General features: G+C 42.6%; 1 protein-coding gene across 5 annotated transcripts in view; it reads right to left on the minus strand.

Annotated features, from left to right (window-relative positions):
• The window catches only part of PALM2AKAP2 (PALM2 and AKAP2 fusion), a 327,255-nt gene that overhangs the window by 254,382 nt on the left and 49,939 nt on the right, over window positions 1-22,934 (minus strand). For all 5 annotated transcript variants that reach the window (XM_087419325.1, XM_087419323.1, XM_087419326.1 and 2 more), the window contains exon 2: window positions 6,298-6,378. In XM_087419325.1, coding sequence (XP_087275451.1) covers window positions 6,298-6,378 — 81 coding nt within the window. The remainder of the gene's footprint in view (window positions 1-6,297; window positions 6,379-22,934) is intronic.

The raw sequence follows: 22,934 nt of genomic DNA on the forward strand, positions 1-22,934 counted from the left end.
GGCTGAAGCTGACATTGGCTGCACTAGCGGATGATGGTTGGAATCCGGCTAAATTCAATTTTCTAATAGAAAATGGGTTAAATGCAGGGTAGGGCAATAGTTGTGTTTGTGTTCACAAACACTCTATGGAGGCTCCCTGCTCCATTCTCCTTTCCCTTCCCTGGAACACTTCCTTTCCTCCCCATTGACTCCCAATGAGGTCTTGGTTTGGTTTTGAGGTTTTGTTCCCTGATTTAGTTCACATAGACAGAAGCCAACCCAAGACTCAAGCTCTGTGTACACAGCCAGGGGAGCCACGATGGGAAAAAGGATAAGACGTAAAGTTCCTTTACTCTAATGTTCCCTGCCCGTCTGTCCAATATTTTTAAATTTGAAATTGGCCGTAGGCACATACGAATAACCAAAAATTCTAAAATTAGTGCTTAAGGTTCAATAGTGAGAGACACTGTAATATCTTTGCAACAAGAATCTTGATACCCTCAGGCTATTCAGCAAATGACCTCGGTGGGCTGACAATAAATATCTCACAGGGTCACAATTCAGTCTTTGATTTTTTTTTTCATTCAGTCTTCTTGAAAGAAAAGATTGTGGTTTTTTAAAATATAGCGACAATTTTTATAGCTTGGATTAGAAGAAAACTCTAGTCAACGTTCCCTGCTCACGAATAAATAATTCAAAAGCAGCTTATGTATTGAAGATATGGTATTCGCAATTTGATTCTGACAGCACTGACTCTGTCATACAAACATTTATAAATGTGACAGTTCCAAAGAGATTCATGTGGCAATATGTACTGAGCGCCTACTCTGTGCTGGGACCTTGAACAGACCAATAAAATAGAAAATCTCTGGCAATTCAACCAACAGGCGAAGGGACTGTTAAATTCAGTCTGTCTGGCGTAATACAATAGTTGATTTATTTCTTTAAACTCACATTATCACAAGTCACATAATAAAAGCAGTAAAAATAAATAACTGTTTCCATGGAATAAAAAGCCAAGCCATTTTTCAAGAGAAGAATAATGATGGCTCTTGCTTTAGGAAATATTATAATATATTTAAAAGCTAGAGGAATTGAATGAGGATGGTATTGGCATAGGAATGGCAGATTAATGGAATAAAAAGAATCCACAAATGGTGGACTCAAGTATAAATGAGAAATATGTATGTGATAAAGAAGACATTTAAATCAGCGAGGAAAAGGATGAATTAATCAATAAATCATGTTGAGACAACTGGCTCACCATCAGTAAAAAGTCAAGTTATTCCTACCTCATACCTTACAGGAAAATAAATTCTATCTTTTTTGTGTGTGTGTGTGAGGAAGATCAGCCCTGTGCTAACATCTGCCAATCCTCCTCTTTTTTTGCTGAGGAAGACTGGCCCTGGGCTAACATCCGTGCCCATCTTCCTCTACTTTATAATTTTATTTATTTATTTATTTATTTTTTCCCCCAAAGCCCCAGTAGATAGTTGTATGTCATAGAGGCAGATCCTTCTAGTTGCTGTATGTGGGACGCGGCCTCAGCATGGCCGGACAAGCGGTGCGTCGGTGCGTGCCCGGGATCTGAACCCGGGCCGCCAGCAGCGGAGCATGCGCACTTAACTGCTAAGCCACAGGGCTGGCCCCAGAAAATAAATTCTAGATGGACTGAAATTGTTGGAGGGTGCCGGCCCAGTGGCGCAAGGGGTAAGTGCGCGTGCTCCACTGCGGCAGCCTGGGGCTCGCAGGTTCGGATCCCGGGCGCGCACCGACGCACCACTTGGCAAGCCATGCTGTGGCGGCGTCCCATATAAAGTAGAGGAAGATGGGCACGGATGTTAGCCCAGGGCCAGTCTTCCTCAGCAAAAAAAGAGGAGAATTGGCAGATGTTAGCACAGGGCTGATCTTCCTCACACAGACACACACAAAAGTGTTGAAGTATAAGAAACATCATAGGTAAGTGTTCAACATGGATATGTTCTTTCTAAGGATGATATCAAAGTCAGAAATCACAAAGTAAAAGAATATTAGCTATGATTTCATAAATATTATAAAGTTTTGTATGAGAATTTAAAAGAATCCATATACAAAAATCAAAAAAGAGGTAAGGGTTAATGTATATTGGGTGCTAACGTTAATATAATTTCATTTTACTCACAAGCTGATGAAGCCTGTGAACAAGAGTTACATATCTTAATCTATAAAAATATATTGGGGAAAAAGTATAGAAGGATATACCCCCATGTGGGTTATATCTGGGTGGTGAATATATAAGTTATGTTTTTTTCTTTATGTTTTCCTGTACTTTTAAATTTCACTCTTGCAATGATCGTACATTCCTTCCTTATATAATCAGCAAAAATAATACAGCTATTAAATTTGCTTACTGGTCCCATATGTGAGCATTTCTCGGAAATTCTTACATCACAAAGTTAAGATACTGAACATAGCTAAGGATCTTGTAAAAAGAGATCTGAGTTGAATTTGGCCAGGACTTCAAAGTATCCGGAAGGTTCCTAATCACTGGGGTGTAACAGCTAACATTTCAACATTTCATACTTTGGTCCTTCATTCCATTATAGCATTTGCTTATCACCCATTTATAAAGTAACAGCATTCTATTTTGTGGAGTTACTATATAGCCGTAAATATTGCAATTAGCAAGTATATTAATCAAATATATAAGTATCAAGACTATTGTCTTGCATTCTATTTATTTGCTTTGACAAGAGACCAATGAATCTGTTTAAATAATTCATATCTCATTGCATGAGAATGTGTCCATAGACTATTTGATAATGAGAATTATATCTTAAATATGAAATCTAATTCTAATGCTTTTCCATTTAACTTTGCACTGAGAATAGTATTTTTTTTTCTTAGAGAGCATTTGGGATTTTGCAAATTGGTGAAATAAATATTAATTACTGACATATTTCTTAATATTTTCTACTTCAAGGAACTACCAATAATCGCTGTGGCATGTCTCCACACCATCTAAATTTTCTGGAGTCCATGAAAATATACATAGAGTAAAAGAGACAGTGATGATAGTAATTGGCATCTCTCGAGACAAATTATTCAAAAGAAAACATTTCACTTGAAGAAAACAGTTTCCTGGAGAAAGTATGGTTATGGAGGCAGATGGCCCAGGGGTTTAACTGGGCCCCCCCACTTATAGTCTCTACGTTCTTGGGTCAATTACTTTGCCTCACGAGATTGTTTCCTCGCCTGTAAGACAGGGAGAGTAATATCTACTTTGTGGTCATTATTGAGGGGATGTACTTAAAGTTTTTTTAGTTAGTGCCACGGAGTTGATTCCGACTCCTAGGGACCCTGTGGACAGCAGAGCAGAACCCTGCCCAGTCTGTCTGCGCCATCCTCTCACCTTCCAGCACTATTTGAAACAATGCTCCACTGCTATTCATAGGGTTTTCATTGCCAATTTTTTCAGAAGGGGGTGGCCAGATCTTTCTTCCTACTCTGTCTTAGTCTGGAAGCTCCGCTGAAACCTGTCCACCGTGGGTGACCCTGCTGGTATTAGAAATACCGGTGGCATAGCTTTCAGCATCACAGCAGCACACAGCCGCCACAGTATGACAAGCGACAGATGGGTGGTATGGTTCCCTGACCGGGAAACAAACCCAGGCCATGGCTGTGAGAGCGCCAAATCTTAACCACCAGAGCACATATTAGAAACTCAAAAAAATGATGATTATTATCGAGGGTGGACAGGGCTGCCATGCTGCCAGGTGGAAGCTGGCTGAGTCTCCACCAAAAGGCTCCCAGAAGAACTATAACCTCAATGAGTTTACTACCATCCAGGGGTGAGGCTGCCAAGCTCGAAACTGAATGATCACAGGGAAGATGACTCACTCTATTCAAGTTCAGTCAACAGTGAACTGAGGTAAAGTAGAACATTTTCCTCTCTGGTGCCTGAAGTGATCCTATCTCTCAGTCGGGCACCACCTTCCTTAGTGTAAAATAACTCAATTCTTTTGAGGAGGTTGGACTCAGAACAAAGAGAAGCAGAGTCATGAGGGAAGTTTCACCTGGGCCAAGGTGAGGCCCGATGACGCTCCTTGCCTTCCCGCAGACGCCACCTCCTCAGAGCATAGAAACTGGGTACCTCCCAGAGCTGGGGTTTCTCTCCAGCACAGTACCAGATAAACCGCCTTTAGGACCTCTGAGCTTTCCTTTTTCGTTGTTCAAGGCTAGTGATCCACCCTCATTCTGTCTACACAGGCCTTCCCCAGAGAGAAAAAATTACAATGCATTGGTCTCCACTTAGTAAATTGCCATCACTTCCAGTCCTTCCTCCCAAGATTATCTTGGTGAAAGTGCTGGGCGTTCCTTTAGGTAGCCAATCTCATCAACTGTGTGAGAATGTTACCACAATAACCATAAAGAACTATCTGATTCCCTTCTTTCCAAGTCTTTGAAGAAATCTCACTGCTCCCCCATGTAATACTAAGTCGTTTTTACTGTTGTTTCTGTGGATTGGATGGATACATGGATAGATGGATGAATACATGGATGGATGGATGGATGGATGGATGGATGGATGGATGGATGGATGGATAGATGCAATGTCAAAAGAATGTTGTAATACTGTACTGGACATCAGCAATGATCGAGTCCTTGGTGTCTTATTTGGCACCCAGACTGATAAGTGGAACAAAAGTAACTTGATCTTCTGACATATGTTTATTGCCTGACTTTTGATTTAAGGAATGCAAAAGCACAGAACCACATTGAGCTTCCAGAGGAGAGAGGCTCTCTAGTCAAAAACAGCCTCTCATTCTTTCAGTCCTCTTATTAACAAGTTCACCTTTAATCAAGAATTCACTGAGGTTTTAGTACATTTTGGTCTCCTATGAGGAGTGAGTTGACTATACTCTGAGCCGGAGACCCAGCTCTATCCAGATTGACCTTGAACATTCGCTTGGTTCTATTAAGTGTTTTCAAGCCCCCCTCTCTGTAAGAAGAGGATACTAACATTAGCCTCAAGCCTCCCTCAGGAATGCTGTAAGGAAAGAGAAACAGCATATGGGATATATTGCAAGCTCCTACATAGGAAGGTCCATGAATGGATTTACATGATGAGCGGGGAGAAACAGGCAATATTCTCAGTATCATGCTGCTTTTCTTCCTTTTAAACGCATTTCTCTAGTTAAAGTTAACGGCAAACTGATAAATATGGTAAGCAGATTCAGGTCATGCTGCTATTTGAAATCAGTAGCTAGCCTGCTGATGGCTCTCATTTTGAGGATTCATTTAGCACAACACTGTCTTCTAAGAAGAACGGGAAATGCAACCATAAGGTTCTTCTTGCTTAAAAAAATCCAAATAATCCATACCTAGCATCACCCTAAAAGACAGCCCCACCTTCACAACCAGCCCTCTGAGCAATGCAATTCTGTATGTGCAATGTTACAGCCACTTGAAGCGAGCAGGAGAAGACTTTCCTGAAATAGCCTAGGAGCAGTAGAAGGAAACAGCAGCTCCGGGCTGGCCACGGGAACGTGGTCGCATTATTCTCTGAGCCTGCACAAAGCAACATTCTGCAACCAGGGGAGTCCTTGTGACAGTGACAGAGCTTTCTCCTGGGCTGTAATCAATTACGATGCTTAAGTGCATTATGTTTTAAAGAAAAATAAATAAATAAACATCTCTCTTTCTCTCTCTCTCCCCCTCTCTAACATGGTGCAATGGAGACTCAACCAAGTCAAACCACTTCAATGCCATCTTTCCACCAGCTGCTCATTCTAATAGAACACTTTCAAAACTGTTGAAGTAGAAATAAAGCAAATGAGTAACCTGAAATACACAAGGTTGCTCTTTTATCACATCATGCTGCTTTTATCTCCCTTTTCTCCACATCAAAAAAGAAAATATTAATATTTTTAATGTAAAAAAGAACCTTATGTTCAAAGTATCTATTGGAAGCTGTGAACGAACACACAGCACCTATGCACTGGAGAGACAGCCCCGGTACACCGCCTCACCCACCATGTGGAAATTCTCATCCAATTTCTATATATAGCCGCCACATTTCGCATGCACACACCACCCCCCAAACCCGTCCACATGCACACTCTAATCTCATCTGGCTTGCAGAAACTGGAATGCTGTAACAATGCCCTGAATCTGAGAAATTCACAAGGAAAGCCAAGAGATGGTTTCCTGACTGAATGAAAAAGGGCTGGTTCAGTCGGCGGCAGCGCCTTCACGCCAGGGCAGGCTCTGCCCATCTCTCTGGAGTGTGATCTGCATGTCTAATAATGGAACAGGTTCGTGGGATCAGCCGCTTACCTTGGAATGCTGCAGCAGAAGTATCTGCTCGTCAAGCTCCTGTCGCTTGCCTTCTATTTCAGTCTGTCTCTTTCTTTTTTCCTTGAAAATAAAGAGAGAGAGGCTGTAAGAGTGGGTGGGTGTTGGCTCCAGGAATTTTAAGGCAGGAAGCAGCAGCAGTAGCACACATCTGTAGAGACACTTCCAGAGACGCTGGGCACACACGCAGTGTCACCTGTCCCTCCGTCTTGGGGTGTGTTGCGAGCAGCTTCATTCTCCTAACATGTCTGCTGTGGGCTCGGTGAGTGGGAGAAATTCTCCTCACTCAGCCAAGCTGCAACAATTTAATCCAGGAGAAAAGGCGGTTTCTACACACAGACGCACACACACATACACACACAGAGTCATGTTCTGTGCAGTGTTAATTTGGAGACAAAGAATAAAAAATGTCTCAATCGAAGACAGAGGTTGTCATAAACTGCAAATATGATAGAATAAAACAGTAGGAAATTCTAGGGTAGATTTCTTTTATCAAAGTCATATACACAAATAAGCCAACATAATTTCAAAAGTTGTAAGACAAATCGTTCAGTTAGACATTCCAAACAATGCAGATTAGATGGGTGGTCTTGCTTAAACTGGGCTTTGGGAGAGCACTGCATGTGGGTGGGGATCACTGAGGTCATGGTGGATATGAAGTCTCGAGTTGGTCTGCCTGGATCCAACCTCTTGCATCAAGAGGAGGTAATAATTGTACCATATGATTGGGGCATGGATTAAACGAGATGATACATGGAAAGGACCTAGAACAGTGCGTGGTGCATAGTAAACACTCAATAAATGTTATTTGCTATTATTCTTATTGCCACATGTTTACTTCTAGGTCATGCCTGAAAACTGGTTTTAAAGGGATGCATTTCCCTCGTATTCACAGCATAACCTTTCCACTGGCGTGCACACTTCATACTTTTCTTCTCCATACTTCTCAAATGCAGACAACAAACATCATATAAATGTGATTAATTTAAGAATAGAAAGGCCTTCTCTTATGATAGCAAACTTGTTCAATGTTTTGTTTCCAAAATGCACGTAGGAGAGTGGGTGGTACTGAGCCATTTACTGCACTGGATTATTTTCCTTTACTCACATATGCAGGGAGAAACTTGTTAGACAAGACACAATGGCATTTTATAATACAACAGCCAAATCCTGGAGAAGACAATAACATAGAAGGCTGGCTGCTGTGCTCTGTGTTAAAGGAAGTTTTTATTTTACTTAGTTGCTATGTGTCTGTGGATGTGCTTGCACTATTGCTCTTCAAATCAACATAGTAATAATGTGTGTTATATCCAAGTTCTTGTGTGCAATGCATAGACTTTTAAGAAATATTAGCTTATAATCTCAAGCCACTGGGACATAATATCCAAGTCAGGGACCTAACGTCTCTGCCAAAGTGAGGTCCAAAATTTTAGGAACTTACCATTTACCAAAGAACTCCAATCAATGGTGCATCATTGATGCTGCTTAATCCCAGAGTATGTCCAAGAACATACAATATATGACAGTAGATGGGAAAAGTGAGACTCAGAGAGGAGAGCCCCCTATCCAGGATCTCAGAGGTACCATATGATGAGGCAAGGACCTCCAGAACCAGCTACTATCTCTATTCTAGGATTTCTGAAGAGTAGGTTGACTGGACTTTATCATTCATTCCCAATGACTATCAAGATACTTAGTTGTCCTGCATTTAAATCCAGAACCAAGATACAGTATGTCACGGATACGAGATGCTGATGATTCAGTACTTCCAACAATGTTAACTGAGTGCTATGTGCTTGCTATAGACTGAATGTTTGTGTCCCCCCAAAATTCCAATGTTGAAACCTAATCCCCAAGGTGAGGGTACTAGGAGGGGAGACCTTTGGGAGGTGATTAGGTCCTGAGGGTGGAGCCCTCATAAATGGGATTAGTGCCCTTATAAAAGAGACCCCCTGGGCCAACCTGGTGGTGTAGCAGTCAAGTTCATGTGCTCCGCATCGGCAGCCCGGGGTTTGCAGGTTGGGATAGTAGGTGCCGAACAGACGCACTGCTTGTCAAGCCATGCTGTGGCGGCGTCCCATATAAAGTAGAGGAAGATGGGCATGGATTAGCCCAGGGCCAATTTTCCTCAGCAAAAAAAAAAAAAAAGAGGAAGACTGGCAACAGATGTTAGCTCAGGGCTAATCTTCCTCACACACAAAAAGGAAACCCCAGCGAGCTCTTTCACCTCTTCCACCATGGGAGGACACAGCAAGAAGGCCATCTATGAGCCAGGAAGCAGGCCCGCACCAGATACCGAATCTGCTGGCACCTTGATCTTGGACTTCCCAGCCTCCAGAGCTGTGAGAAATAAATTTCTGTTGTTTCTAAGCCACCCAGTCTACGGTATTTCGTTATAGAAGGCTGAATGGACACAGACAGTGTTCTAATTGCACATCTGGTCATTTGCAAACCTTTCCTAGGCTTTCCCACCTCTGTGCCTCTGTTCATATAGAAGCCCTCCCTCCAGAGTTGCCCATCATCACACTGGTGAACCATGCCTTGAACAGAAGACATACTACCAGATGGTACAGGCAGTGAACCCTTACATGCTCGAGCAGTAGACTCATTGGTGGTCACTGTGAACAGACATGATCATGAAAGACGTAGGTTTTAAGTTACTTCTTTAAGAATGGGTAGGAATTAGGTAGATACAGATTAATGGGCAGCACATTCCATGCAAAGGGAACTGTGTGAGCCAGGTTAGAAACATATTGCATATTCCAGGGACAATGAGAAGGGAAATCTAACTGGGGTGCAGAGCTTGCCTTAGGAATAGAGATCAATGATTCAAAAGATTGGCTAGGACTAGACCATTGAGGGCCTTGAATGCCAGGCCAAGAGGTTTGGATTTTATTATACAAACCATGTAACGTCATTGTAGGGTTCTAAGTGGAAGAGTGATATGGTGAAATGATACTTTAGGAACATTAATCTGACACTGGTGTATAGGATGGATTAATAGGAGTCGTGATACTTCTCCTTAAAGGGCCAGATAGTAAACACTTTGGTTTTTGTGGGACATACAGTCTCTGTTGCAACTACTCAACGCTGCCATTGCAGTGCAAAAACAGCCTCAGACAATACAAAAATGACTGAGTGTGGCTGTGTTCTAGTAAACCTTTATTTACAAACACAGGTAGTCAGCCAGATTTGGCCCATGGTCATAGTTTGCTGACCTTTGGATGAAAAGACCATTAAGTGTCTTAGGAGGATGTTACATTCCTGGGGTGAGGTGGGGATGGATGAACTAACAAGCCCATGCTAGCTTAGAGCTGTCCAATCGGAATGGAAACAAAAGGACAAATATAAGAGCCAGAATTGATGAGGCAGGCTCACGACTAATAGGATCTAGGGGGTGAGGCAAGGTGGTGTCTTGGTTTTGAGCCACACAGACCAGAGAGTGCAGGTGTAGGAAAGGGGCATAGTGGGAAAGCAGTGCTTCCCCATTTGTGCTGTATTCACACTTTCCCTGAGGAAACTCCTTATTGGGTTAGAGCTTGAAACCAAACAGTTGTTAACATCTGCAACAGGGCATCAGCATCAGCATGTTCACATCTGCATTGTGTCTGATGAAGACTCTGGGCTCGGCCCCATCACAAGGACCCTTTGTGCATCTATGGCGGTTACAGGATTCTTTGATTAGTTGAGTCCCCTCCACAGTGATGGGGTTAGGTCCTGAAGTCGCTCCTAACTGGACAAGAGGCAAGATGTGCAATCAGCCTCTGTACAGAATTAGATATGAGTCAAGGTACAGCAGGCTGGAGCAGGGCACCATTGGGTTCCCGACACTTGCTTGCTTGGACTGCTGAGGTCCAAGCTGTGCTCCTCACCTGGCTTCCTAGACCTCTAAACCACTACCTCTTGGGCCCTCTTCTCACTCCAGACACTTAGCCTCCATGATTTCCTTTACTCTCACCAACTATACAACCTACAAGCTAATAAATCACAGATCTATATTTTCAGCCTAGATCTCTCCTCTGAGCTCCAGATTCCCATATCCAACTGTTCATATCCAGTCCCTCAAACTCAACCCTTGCGGTCATCATCTTGGCCATCCCACCTCCCGAACTCTCACATCTGCTCCTTCTGTACTCCTCATCTCAGCAAATGACACGGCTCAAGTCAGAAATCTCAGTTATCCTAGACACTTCACTTTCTTGAAAGACTAAGTCCTGTTGATTCTGCTTATCATTTTCCACATCTTCTGCTTCTCCATTATAACATTTATTACTACATTAATACTTCCTCCTTTATCTCCCCACTGCACATGTAGACTATTCTAGATTAGTATCATTAGCATTCTTCAGCACTTAACTGTTTATACCCCACTTCCATCTGGATTACTGCCGTGGTTTCTTCACTAGTCTTCCTCCCCTGAGTCTTGGCTCTGAGCAAGTCACCCTCTGTACTGCTGCCACAGTGATATTCTGAAATGGAAATCTGACTATCTCTATCCCTTGCCTAAAATCTCATAACATCTCCCATTGCCTACTGTGCAAATACCAAGTTCCTTAGCATGGCCAATGAGGCCCTTCTCTATCTCACAGCTTCATCTCAAGCCATGAACCCTCAACCATATGTTGCAACCTCAACAAATAAATTGCAGTTTCCTGACCTGCCAGGGTGGTTCATGTCTTCCTGGTTTTGCCCTTACTTCTTCTAACAATAATGGATTTCCCTCACTGCTTCATCTGACAAAAAATGACGCCTCTTTGACGACACAGCCTAAATATCAATGAAGCCAAACCATCTGCCCAGTCTTCCCTCTTTCAGAGAACCCACCTACCCTCACTGTAAATGGCGCTGGTGGGAATGCCAGGCATGGGTAGTCACATATAGCCCGGCTCATCCCTGCCACCAGGACTTGCGAGTGACACAGGTTAGGCCAATCATACTACCTTATCTCGCTGCAATAGCGATCGGTCCAAGGGGTGGCTAAACAACCCAAGCAAGACCAATCAGAGACATTTCTAGGGATAGACAAATGAATACCAGGAAAGAAAAGCTCTCTTTCCACTAAGGGTAAGCTGGGATGATGTAAATCTGAGTGGCAAATTTTCCAAGCCACATGGAAGAAATGCATCCATGTTGGAGAGAGGTCAACACACAGAGAGAAGCAGAGCTGAAAGACAGAGCAAGAAGGATCCTCATGACATCCAGTCCCAGATCTAGTTATGCATGAAGCCAGAACCATCCCCGGGCTTCCGAAATTATATACACTAATAAATCTCCCTTCTGCTTAAGCTTGGTTGAATGGTGTTTCTGTCACTTGCAACTCAGAGTACTGACAAATACAGAAGGCTTTTCTGCTCCCTCCAAATAGAACTCATCACCCCCTCCCTTTTTCCTTCCTCCAAAGGCTGTGGATCTTTCTATATTAGTACCTTGAGCACTTTAGCACTTCATACACTTAACTGTTTACACATCTTCTCCCTCTACCAAACTATAGGCTCCTCGAGGACAAGGATCTTGGCTGATGCATCTCTAAAGCCTAGAGCATTACCTGATGAAGACATGTAATAGATGCTCAGGAAGCATCTCTGAATGAGATACTTGCTCTGCTCTGATCATATTTCTGTTTGTCCATACCCCTCACTCAAATGCATTATGAATTTGCACTCATGATTTCAATGGCAGTAAAATATATCATTGAAAACCCATTAGCCATCAGTCCATAAAACCAGAAGTGTCTTTCTGTTGAAGACATTAGCCCATAAGGAATAGACCATTATTGCTATGCATATAAGAAAAGAGTTGAAAAAGCTAATTCTGGGAAAGAATCATGGAAAGCTCATTCTGGGGAGAAAGCTGGGGGAAGTGGAAATTCCAGAGAAAGCATAATGAGCTGACAGTAGCAAACCATTCAGGGGGAATGGGCCTCCAGAGACATCTGGAATGAAATGATCTCAATCCATTAGGAAGATTTCCGGATCCCTCCACTATCTGGGAGGCCGAGCAAGCCACTTTCATGTCTTTCTGTAAATTATATATTTTCCTGGCAAGGATTTTCTGGAAGTATTGCAACATTATGAAACTGCAAACTCAGCATAGTAAGGAGCACCCATACCGAATAGAGCATACTGTTCAAAGGCGGTTAATAAGTATGATGGGAAGAGAGGCATTAAATGTAGTTAGGAAGCCTATGTCCACCCTTCAGGCAGACTTTCTCTTCTCCTCTCCTGCTACCTGTGCTGCAACCCAGACATTGGGAAATGCAAGGTGGTGGCTGGGGGTGGGGTCCTAACCGAGTCTGCAAGAAACAGCGAGAGAGGGGACGAGGTTGAGCAAGGAGGGCAGTAAGAAGCAGAGTTATGGTATTTCCTTTCCTCCACCGAGGCCCATTCTGATGGGGGCTGATACCTAGAGCCCCAAGGCGCAGCAGTGGGAAGGAACCAGAAGACCTACTCAAAGCACTGTTGCCATCAAGATATCCTAGAATTTAGATGAGAGGGGGAAAAAAAGAAAATACGTTCAATTTTAAATGTGGCAGTCTTTTCTCCGGATACTTCTAGATAAAGATAATTTTGCGTTGACACCTCCTGTTGTGAGCTCAAGGGAATTGTGCGTCCCTCTCCTTCACACAAGACTTTAAGTGACTTTGAGCCAGCTGGTCCCTAGGCTTTTGTCACGCGGAACCAGAGAAAGGGGCAGATTGCTGAAAAACTGCCCAAACCAGACTGTTTAAATAGCTTGCACTCAGAAAGGGAATGGGGATGTGGTAGACAGGGGGAAAATCAAAAATTGAGAAAAGGAGAGAAGGCATGAAGAAACAAGAACTGAAAGGGCTTGGGGATAGTTTTGAAGTCCAAGAGTTTAAAAATAAAGGGGCTGAGATATGAAGACCAAAAGGTCAGAGAGAGAGAATCTTAAGATATTTTACAGTGGCTTGGAAAATGAATCCCCTTTGATGTTCTCCAAGGTTCCAGTAAGGATTTTGGACTTTTGCCTTCTAGTCTGTGTTTCTTTGAACGTGACTTCACGCTGAAACTGGATCACCAGGGTGCCAGGTTTTATATAGATTAGACTAAGAAGGAAGGTGACATTTTGAGAATTAAATTATGGAAAATCAACTTGCAAATGGGGATCCGATGAGCTTTTTCTATTACGGAATGAGAATGCCATCTCGGTCATGGTTCGATTATAATTACTGTTTAACGCTGCTGCAGAACAAATGCTATTTATACATCTGAGGAAAGAAAAGGAAGGTGGTCTGCGTGAAAACCTGACCACCTGAGTAAAACCTGAGTGATCAAGCATAAAACAACAAGGAGGAGTCCACTCAGCTTTGTCCAATTGCCTATCCAGCCAACTTGAATGCTGAGTTTGCTCAGCAGACACATCCCTACTAGAGATCAATTCTCTGATCTCTAATGTCATTAGATATTAAAACTCTCTCTTCTGGCTCAGACTTCAAGGTCACCAATCATGATTCTGTTTATATTCAGGCTTTCTGACTGGTTAGCTAAATGGAGAGAGAACATTTGTTAAACCTTCTGCAATGTCCATCCACTGTACAATGAATAAACTGACTCTTGGGTTTGTAGATGAGCATATTGAAAGCTAAGTGGTGTGTGATTTTCTGATCCCACAAAACTAAAGAGCAGAACTTGGAGCCAGCTTAAAAGGCTTGATCAAAAGAACAACTAGATTTCTTCTCATCACACTCTTCTGCCTAGCCATGCACCCATTAAACCTACAACATCATCATGTGAAGTGGAGAATTCTACAACTGTTCCCTTCTCATTGTTTAGTTTAGCCAGCATTTCCACTTAGGTAACTTCTCTTTTATTCAACTGATTTCTTGGCCTTGAACTTGCCATCTATTGGTAAAAGAGGGAACTGCCTACTTGGTTTTTAACGGAAATTATAAAGTCAAGAGAAAGAATTTTAATTAGGAAAAGATGACAATGATTAGTTCAAACTTCACTCCTGGTTTTTGAAAGGATACTTTAACATCTAAAATCTTAAGAAATATCATATAGAGTTTAGATGCAAAATTGTTAATTATACTGAACAGTTAATATAGCTAGCCTATCAGTGTCAAGTCAAATGCATAACACAGGCGAGTTTTAAAATCTTTTGTAGATAGTTTATAGTCCATATGGATTACATCTTAAGTCTATTTTAAGGTCTGCCCACAGCATTACTCTTGAAGTAATTGTTTAACCATATAGCTATATTTTTGCTTTAGTGGTCATAACATCAAATTCCTTGCTAGGAGTGCTTCCCTTTACTGCCCTTCTCTGAAGACCGAGAAGCAGAGTGCACCGATATAGCTCTAATGAGAAGATGTACTTCTTGATATCATAGTGATAAGCCCATTGTGGTGAAAAAATCAAGCACTTTCTGTACAGGCAGAATGGTAGAGAACTCTGAGGAAGTTCTAAATGCCAGAAACAGCACAATTAAATTCACCTGTAGGATGTACTCTCCGTATCATCACTCACTCTATATTGCGTTATTCCCACCACAAAGCAACATGAGCACTGAACTAGGAGTCAGGAGACCTGACTCCACAGAGAGGTTCTGCCATTAACCCCTACGTGACTCAGATGAGTCCCTTAGTGTTTCTGGGCCTTAAATTCCTCAGGTGTGAAATGAGCAGGTTGGACCAGCTTTGCTCTAAGGTTCCTCCCATCTCAAAGATTCCACAATGCTAAGGAGAGCCAGAACTTCACGTTCTAGACTGTCGCATCTGCCCTTCCTCATCTATAAAGTAATACTAACAAACATTTATGTAGTGCTTACTGTGTGCCAGGCACTGTTCTGATAAATATATATTAACACAGTTAATCTTCACAACAACTCATTGAGTTAGGTACTATCATTATCCCCATTTTACAGAGGAGAAAACTGAGGCACAGGGATAAAGAGATAAAGTCACACAGCTAGTAAATGTCAAACAGAATTGGAACCCAGCATGAAATACGGAAATAGAAATGTATTAAGGTGCTCCTGCGGCATTGAAATGAGGAACAACAAAAATGGAACCAAGCCCGTCTCCTGACTGGGTGCAGGGACTCAATGAATAAAGGTGCTTCCTTGGTACCTCGTATGAAGCTTTTGGCTTAGGATTTTGCCTAGGCAACTACAATTTACTCATGGAACCAAAATTCAGATCTGTAGTGGCTGAAGCTAAGAATATCAACGATAGTAGTGTTAAAAATAATAATGATAATAATAATAATGGCAACTAAGTTTATTGACTACTTGCTATGTGCCAGGCACTATTCTAAGGATTCTTCTTCAGTTTTTCATTTAATCCTCAGAACACTTTGAAGTAGGTACCTTTAATATCCTCGATTTTATGGATGAGAATAGTCAAGGCTTAGCCAGGGTGAGTAAACCTTAAACACGTTCAAGGTCACGAGATAGGAAGTGGCCACGCAGGGGTTGAAACCAGATAGTCTGACTTCAGAGCACTTTATCATGAACAGAGACGTGTTTCGGCTACTAACATTTGTTTAGCTCTGAATGAACACCACACAGGACACAGGAAACATAGTACCTCGCCACCTTCATGCACGCGTGCCAAAACCATCTAGAATAAATGAGATGTTGAAAAAGCAAAACATTCTGATGTCAAATCCCTCCACTCCTAAAACAGGAAGCCTCTTGCAAAATCCGTGAGCATTTCCCAATTCCAAACAGAAATAGGTCAAGCCTGGGTTGGAACCTTCAGCAATGTCTGGTAAACCAGTATATTCATTTACGTCAATCCCTTTAGGAGACATTTCCAGGGAATTGAATGATCTGATGAGGAGAGCAAATGCAAACTATTTCTCTTTTTTGAACTTTTCATCTCAGAGGGTCTACTGCAAATGAGGCAGCAGCTGGGAAAGCTCTCAGTTTACTATGTTGAGCTCATGAGTGGAGGGGACTCTCTAAACCCAGGGCTTCTAGATATCAGAATATAGCTCCCTAGAATCAGATGGCAGGAAGAGTCAGGGGCAAAAGCATCCACTAAATTGATAATCTAATCTTAGGAAGATGTGCGACGCCTGGAGGAAACGTCTCTCAGCAGGAAACTGCATGGACCTCACAACAGGCAGCTTTCCCACTGGCTCTTCGCAGGTCTCAGGGCAGCAGTTCACGGAACAGCAGAGGGGCTGGGAGGCAAGTGAACATAGCTATCATCGTTGGAAATACAAAACAAAATAGCGTGCACAAAAATAGAAAGAGAACATGAGGTGCAACGTTCTGCTGACAACAAAGGAACGCAAACTCCAAGAAATTAGCATAATTCCAAACAGAGAGGTATGCACTTTTTCTGACTGTTGCCAATTACGTTTTTTGTTTCTTTCTTTAGATGCCAGTATCTAGTGAATATCTATCTATATCTATAGCTGTATCTGTATCTGTATCTATATATCTATCAGAAAGGTATAAAGAAGGAAATACAAATAGCCCAGATAATTACAGCATTTAAAATATATAATATAAATCAAACTAATAAATGTGTTTGGTGAGAAAATTCAAACAATACACAAAGAAGTAAAATGAACACCTGAATCTCCCTTCACCCCACCCCCATCAATTTCATTCCTGTAGGTTTTGTATGTATCCTACTAGGGAAAAAATGTGAATATACCAAACTATTATCCATAGGGATCTTCTATTCTTTACATAAAAGGAATTATGCCATATACTTCCTGCTTTTCAGCTTATCTTCTTTCTTAGTGATGTATCTTCGAGATTTTTCTATATCAGCACACAGAGTTCCACCTCATTCTTTGTGACTGCTGCCTGGTAGTTCAGAGATGTACCTTAATTTATTTTACCAGTCTGCTGATGATAGACTTTTCAGCTGGTTCCCAGTGTTTTATTTGCTATTATTAACAGGGGTGCAATGAACCATCCTCTACATACATCTCAGATGTACTTTTGTGACTATATCCATAGGGTAAATTTCTAGAAGTAGAACCGCTAAGTCAAAGGATTTGAGCATTTAAAACTTTAATAGGGCCAAATTGCCCTCCAAAAGACATTTTCTCTGTTTTAAATAATACAAATCTGAATAGAAAAATAAGACTCAGGCAACTAATAAGAGTTTTGACAGTTTTTGCCCTTATTAGCCATATCTTTAGTGGCCTAGGGGGATTTTAAATGAAAAAAAAAGATCTACCACTTTGTTAATAACTGCAAGCTGCTCTTAAAACATACTTGGGTAATCTGTCCTTATCATAAATTATTACTCTGTGTTTTCAGGTTAAAGACACACTTTCAGGTTAAAAAAAATGCTGATTTTCTACCTTATGAACAGAGGTCTATTATGACTCCATCAGTTTTCTGGGAGGAATCAAATTTGCTCCTCTCTTGCTTACACTGTTAGTGTGATAATGACCACACAGCCAAGTTGTGCCCACTTGTCTATACTGAAAGCGGGTTTATTTCTTCTGCTGTGGTTGTTGTCCTCCATGGTTTAAAAGTACAAAATTCCACCTGCCAAAATAATTTCTGGATGGACTCGGCAATGTAAAAAATGAAAACAGGAGAAAATATAGCGCCTATTTGATTTTCGGATGGGAAAGGACTTTAAAAACATAAAGCATAGAAAGAAACCACAAAGTACAAAACTGATAAACTTCATTACATAAAACTTAAAACTTTGATTTTTATGGTACCAAGGAAACATAACGAGTCAAAGGCAAGTGCCAATCTGGGAAAAAATATTTGCAACATATATGTCAAAAGGCTAAGACCTTTCATAAATAAAGAGTTCTTACAAAACAATATGATTTGTAAAGAAAGATACAAACATTTCAATACGGAAAAAAGAACAAAATATAGGGAAAGCGTTCAACAATATTAACAACAAAAGAAATGCTAATGAAGCACTAAGATACCATATTCCACCTATGAAATGTACTCTCCCCCTTCCTATACACATAGTATACTTTAAAATATCATGTTTTCTGCATTGGAGAGGGTGAGAGGAAAAAGACCCTCTCTTTAATCTCTGTCAGAATTATAAATAAGGATTGTCTTTCTGGAAGGCTATTTCAAAAGTTTGATTGACTTTATCATAAGGAATTTATCCAGAGGAAATTATCTTTGATATGCTCAAAGATTTTTGTAAAGAATATTCAATACAGAGATATAAGCAACACCAAAAAAAAAAAAAAATCAAACAGCAAATGATTGGTTAAATAAGGCGGCATCTGACAAACCATCCAATGACTTCCTTTTTCACTTGGAAAAAAAAATCAAAGCAAGCCCAGCCTGACCCATTGCCTGCTTTTCTCGTGCACCTCATCTTGTCACTCTCTCCTCCTCCTCACCTCCCACTCCAGCCACGTCGGCCCTAACCAGAGATCCGCCATGGGACAGGCATGGAGGGCAGGCAGGTGGGTGGGGATCCGCACTGTTTGACTCAGAATCAAGGGGCACTTTGCCTTCCTTTGCCATTATCCCCCATGTGTATATTTCTCAGGAACCCTCCAGAGTTATAGCTGCAGTCTGGGGCAAGATTCAAGATATCTGGCTATTAATACCATGTGTGTGGTGCCCTGACCTCATTTTTTCTAATATCAGGCTTCCAATCTCCAGTTCCTAACATACATGAGCCAGTTGGATGCCTCCACACCTTGACCTTAATTCTCCCCACTGTGTACAACCCTAGGTGACCATTAAGATCACCTGAGGAACATTAATAAGTACCAAGCCCAGGCCCCACCTCCAGAGACTTTGATCTTATTGGTCTGGGCATTGGAGGCTGTAAACGCTCCCAGGTAGTTGTAACGTCAGCCAAGGCGGAAAACCATTGCTGGGCATGTGGCAATCACACGGTCAAGGCTGATAAGCTGTTCCCACTGCTTACGCTGCGCTGTCTTCTTTCTTCAACAGCCTGAAATAAGCTACTCCGTTAAATTGTGTTAGAAGACAGCACTGGGTCAGTCACTTTTCTATTTTGCAGTTAAGTCCTTCTTTCTTTGCTTTTCAAAGTCTGGGTTTCAGCCACAGGTGGATGGGGGTTTTGACATGAAGGCTTGTAGAACTTGTACTGAGCACGTGGCTTTCAAGAGGCAACACCGTTTTTTCATTGTGGTATTTATCATCCTTTCCAGCTGATGTCTCATGTCTCTTCCCCTCCTATGAGGCCCCTTCTTTTAGGATTAGCTTACCTTACTATTTTCTATCCAAGGACGTGGGTGATTAACCAGGTCAGAAGGGACCAAGTTGGGGGGTTGGATATGGAACCACAGAAAACACCTCAAACTCAGGTCAAACAGAATATGGCTTTGATCTAGGGTAAACAAGTTTTGTGCTTTAAAAGTTTGTTTAGGGGCCGGCCCAGTGGCATCGTGGTTTGGTTCACACAATCTGCTTTGGCAGCCGGGGGTTCACGGGTCCAGATCCCAGGCGCAGACCTACACCCCGCTCATCAAGCCATGCTGTGGTGGCGTCTCACAAACAAAATAGAGGAAGGTGGGCACAGATGTTAGCTCAGGGACAATCTTCCTCAAGTAAAAAGAGGAAGATTGACAACAGATGTTAGCCCAGCACCAATCTTCTTCACCAAAAAAAAAAAAATTTGTTTAAATGCCTCAACGCTACACTAAATTTCCAAATTCAGAAAAACAGTTAAGAAAAAGATCATCCCTGAGAATGGGTTTCTTCTATGCAGCCTCCACCATTAACATCTGGTGAGTGTTGAGAAAGCACAATAAATATGACCTGAGCAGGTCCTCAACCAGCTTTGAATCACAGGCAATAGATCCCGCATATACCTCCAAACCCTCACAGGAGTCCCCATTCTCTCTCACTTGGTGACTGGCGACACCCCGAGACAAGGAGAGGGAATCAGTTCTAGTGAGAGCCTGTGAGACCCACACATCCCTCTGCACTGGTTCAGCCCTCCTGGGGGTACCCCACACATAATGGGCACTTCTCCTTTGTTCTGGCACTTTCCACGATCACAGCATTTATTTCAGGCAAGTTCCTGATCAGGGTGAAGACTGAAGAACCTTTGGCAATATTTGATAAAGGTCTACTTTAATGAAAAGTATATAAAATAGTGCAAGAATGAGAAATCACAAACTTGGCAAATGGCAGGCTTCCCTGGCGACACAGCATCAAGAACCAACTACCACCTCTCAGCTCTACTATTGACACAAGCTCCAGGAGGCTGCAGTCTGACCAACAAGCTGTGGGTGTGTGTTGGAGGTGGTGGTGGTGCTGGGTGGGCTCACGTAGATAGGTCATAGGGAAAGGAAACACGAGAAAAACATTAAGTCTCACAAGTCCTAAGGGTCATCTACAGTCTTCCTGCTCTATCACATGTGGCAAAGGAAATGTCTTCCCCAGACCCACCGCTCCCTCTGTTTCCCACTGCTGAGAGGCAGGAGGGCTGATTCGAGACCTAGCCCCACCACAAGGACACTGGGGACTTTGGGAAAGTCACTGGACATTTCAGGGCCTTGGTGTGTGCATCTGTAAAAGTTGGTATACAAAAATTTGCATTGCCCTGCTCCTAGGATTAAAGAAAGGCCACAGGGAATTAAAAAGTATCATCAGTAAATGGGCCTTTCAGAGTGCGGGTCTGTGACATCTACCGGCAGGCAGGTGTGTGCTCATTTTTGAACCCGCTGAACACATTCATTCAGATGCATTCACGTTCTCAACTCAGCTGACTTATTTGATGGGAACAAGTTTATTAACCAATGAGAGGAAAGAAAATTAGAGGACAAGGGAAGTGGATTTTACAATTTCCAAAACCACGATCCTGGCAATTAATTTTTTGTAAAGTCTGGGCTTATTTATAAAAAGAATATAGGCTGCTATTTATCCACAAGAGAAAAGTCAAACAGTGGCCCTGAAGGCCACTTATGACCTATGTGGTCACAGTGCCTCGTCCTCTTCTGTCTGTCAACTCTCCCTTGTCTGTCTTTTAACAGGACACTTGTCATTGGATTTCAGATCTACCTGGATAATCCAGGATGATCTCCTCATCTCAAGACCCTCAACTCAATTACATCTGCAAAAGACCCATCTTCCCAATGAGGTCACATTCACAGGTTACAGGGATTTGACTGGGACATATTTCTTGGGGGGCTATTTTTGGTCTACCACACACAGGTGTTGCCACACAGCCACCTCCCCACCGGCCACATTTCGGGTGGAATTGAATGCCATGTGACTAGTTAGATGATCAGCCACTGAGAGCTTGTGGAAAATGGCAATTGTTCAAATGACGGAATGCTGTCCTGGCCAATATTAACAGGGACTGTAAATTTGAAACAGAAAAAAATATGTCTGGTGCCTATTATGCTGTTGGGCTGGTAAGGAAGCTGCTACAGAAGAAAAGCAAAGGAATAGTCCTGAGTTGGTGTATCCCTTATTCCTAGAGGAAGGAGGGAGCCAGGAGAACGAAGGGAGGGGAAGCTTATTGAGTGTTACATGCACCTAGAATTGTCAGAGGTGGTTTTATTTAAAGTCTCACAACACCAAAAAGAAGGTTGCATTGTCCCTACTTTGCAGAGGAAGAAACTAGAGCTCAGATAGGTAGAACACCCAGGGCACAAAGGGAGGAAGAGGTGGCGCTGGTATTTGCACCCAGCTCTGTCTGGCTCTGAGCCCACACTGTGTTATCCCCAAAGCCAAGGCTATGGTGACATAGGGTAGTTGGGCCCAGTGCCATCTCCCTTCGACACCTACATCCCACATCACATAGCTTGGTGAGGACCAGCCAATCGAGGAACTTGGGAAACAAAGAACCATAATGGCCAGAGACTTCTCATACAGTGCTGAACCCTCACCAGGGTGGCTGTCCCACCCTCGGGGGCCTCTTGGAGTGATCTGTGTAGCAGCCACGACACCAATCTGCACCCACTTCCCTTCCGCCAGCGGCAGGTCCCTATTATCGCAGGCCCTAAACTGGGTGCCGTGAGATCCTCTCCCGGCTGAGCCTGGGGACACGCCCCTCGCAGCCTGGACTTCTCCTTTGCTACTCGAGCCCACTGGTTTCTATGAAGGACCTCAGAGAGTTCAGAAAAAACGAGGACCTGCTGTCTCACATGGCTGCCACCTTGTCCTCCTGCCTCCTTCTCATTCTTCTGATCTCAACTCACAAGTCATCACCCTGATCCACCAATCTAAAGCAATCACCCTGCCCCCACACGCAGCCCTCCCTATCACACCCATGTAGTCCCGTTTATTTTCTTCCCAGGTACTTAGCACAATCTGAAATTATCTAGTTTATACATTTACTGGCTTTTATCAGTCTCCTCTCTTTAGGATGGAACTTCCTAAGTCTGAGACCTTCCAAGTGTCCTGCACTATATCCTTCCTTAATGCCTTGAAGCTTGTCTGGTGCATAGTAGACAATAAAGAAATGAGGGAGTGAGCGAGCATATACACACACCTGGTGAGCTCTCTTTCCAGCAAGGATGCTGAGCCCCCTGAGCTCTCAGCATGCAGTACTCCTGCATCATCATGGAAATATTTAGATGTGTGGGTTTTCTTCCTCTCCCTGGACTACACAGTAAGAGTCACACAGAAAAGACTGAATACACATTTCCTCCGCTCATTGGGGGCCTCTAGCAATTACACTGAGAAGCAGTATGAAATTAACACAG

The sequence above is a fragment of the Ceratotherium simum genome, chromosome 29 (genome assembly GCF_057802395.1).
Source record: "Ceratotherium simum simum isolate JZ-2026a chromosome 29, ASM5780239v1, whole genome shotgun sequence".
NCBI lineage: Eukaryota > Metazoa > Chordata > Mammalia > Perissodactyla > Rhinocerotidae > Ceratotherium > Ceratotherium simum.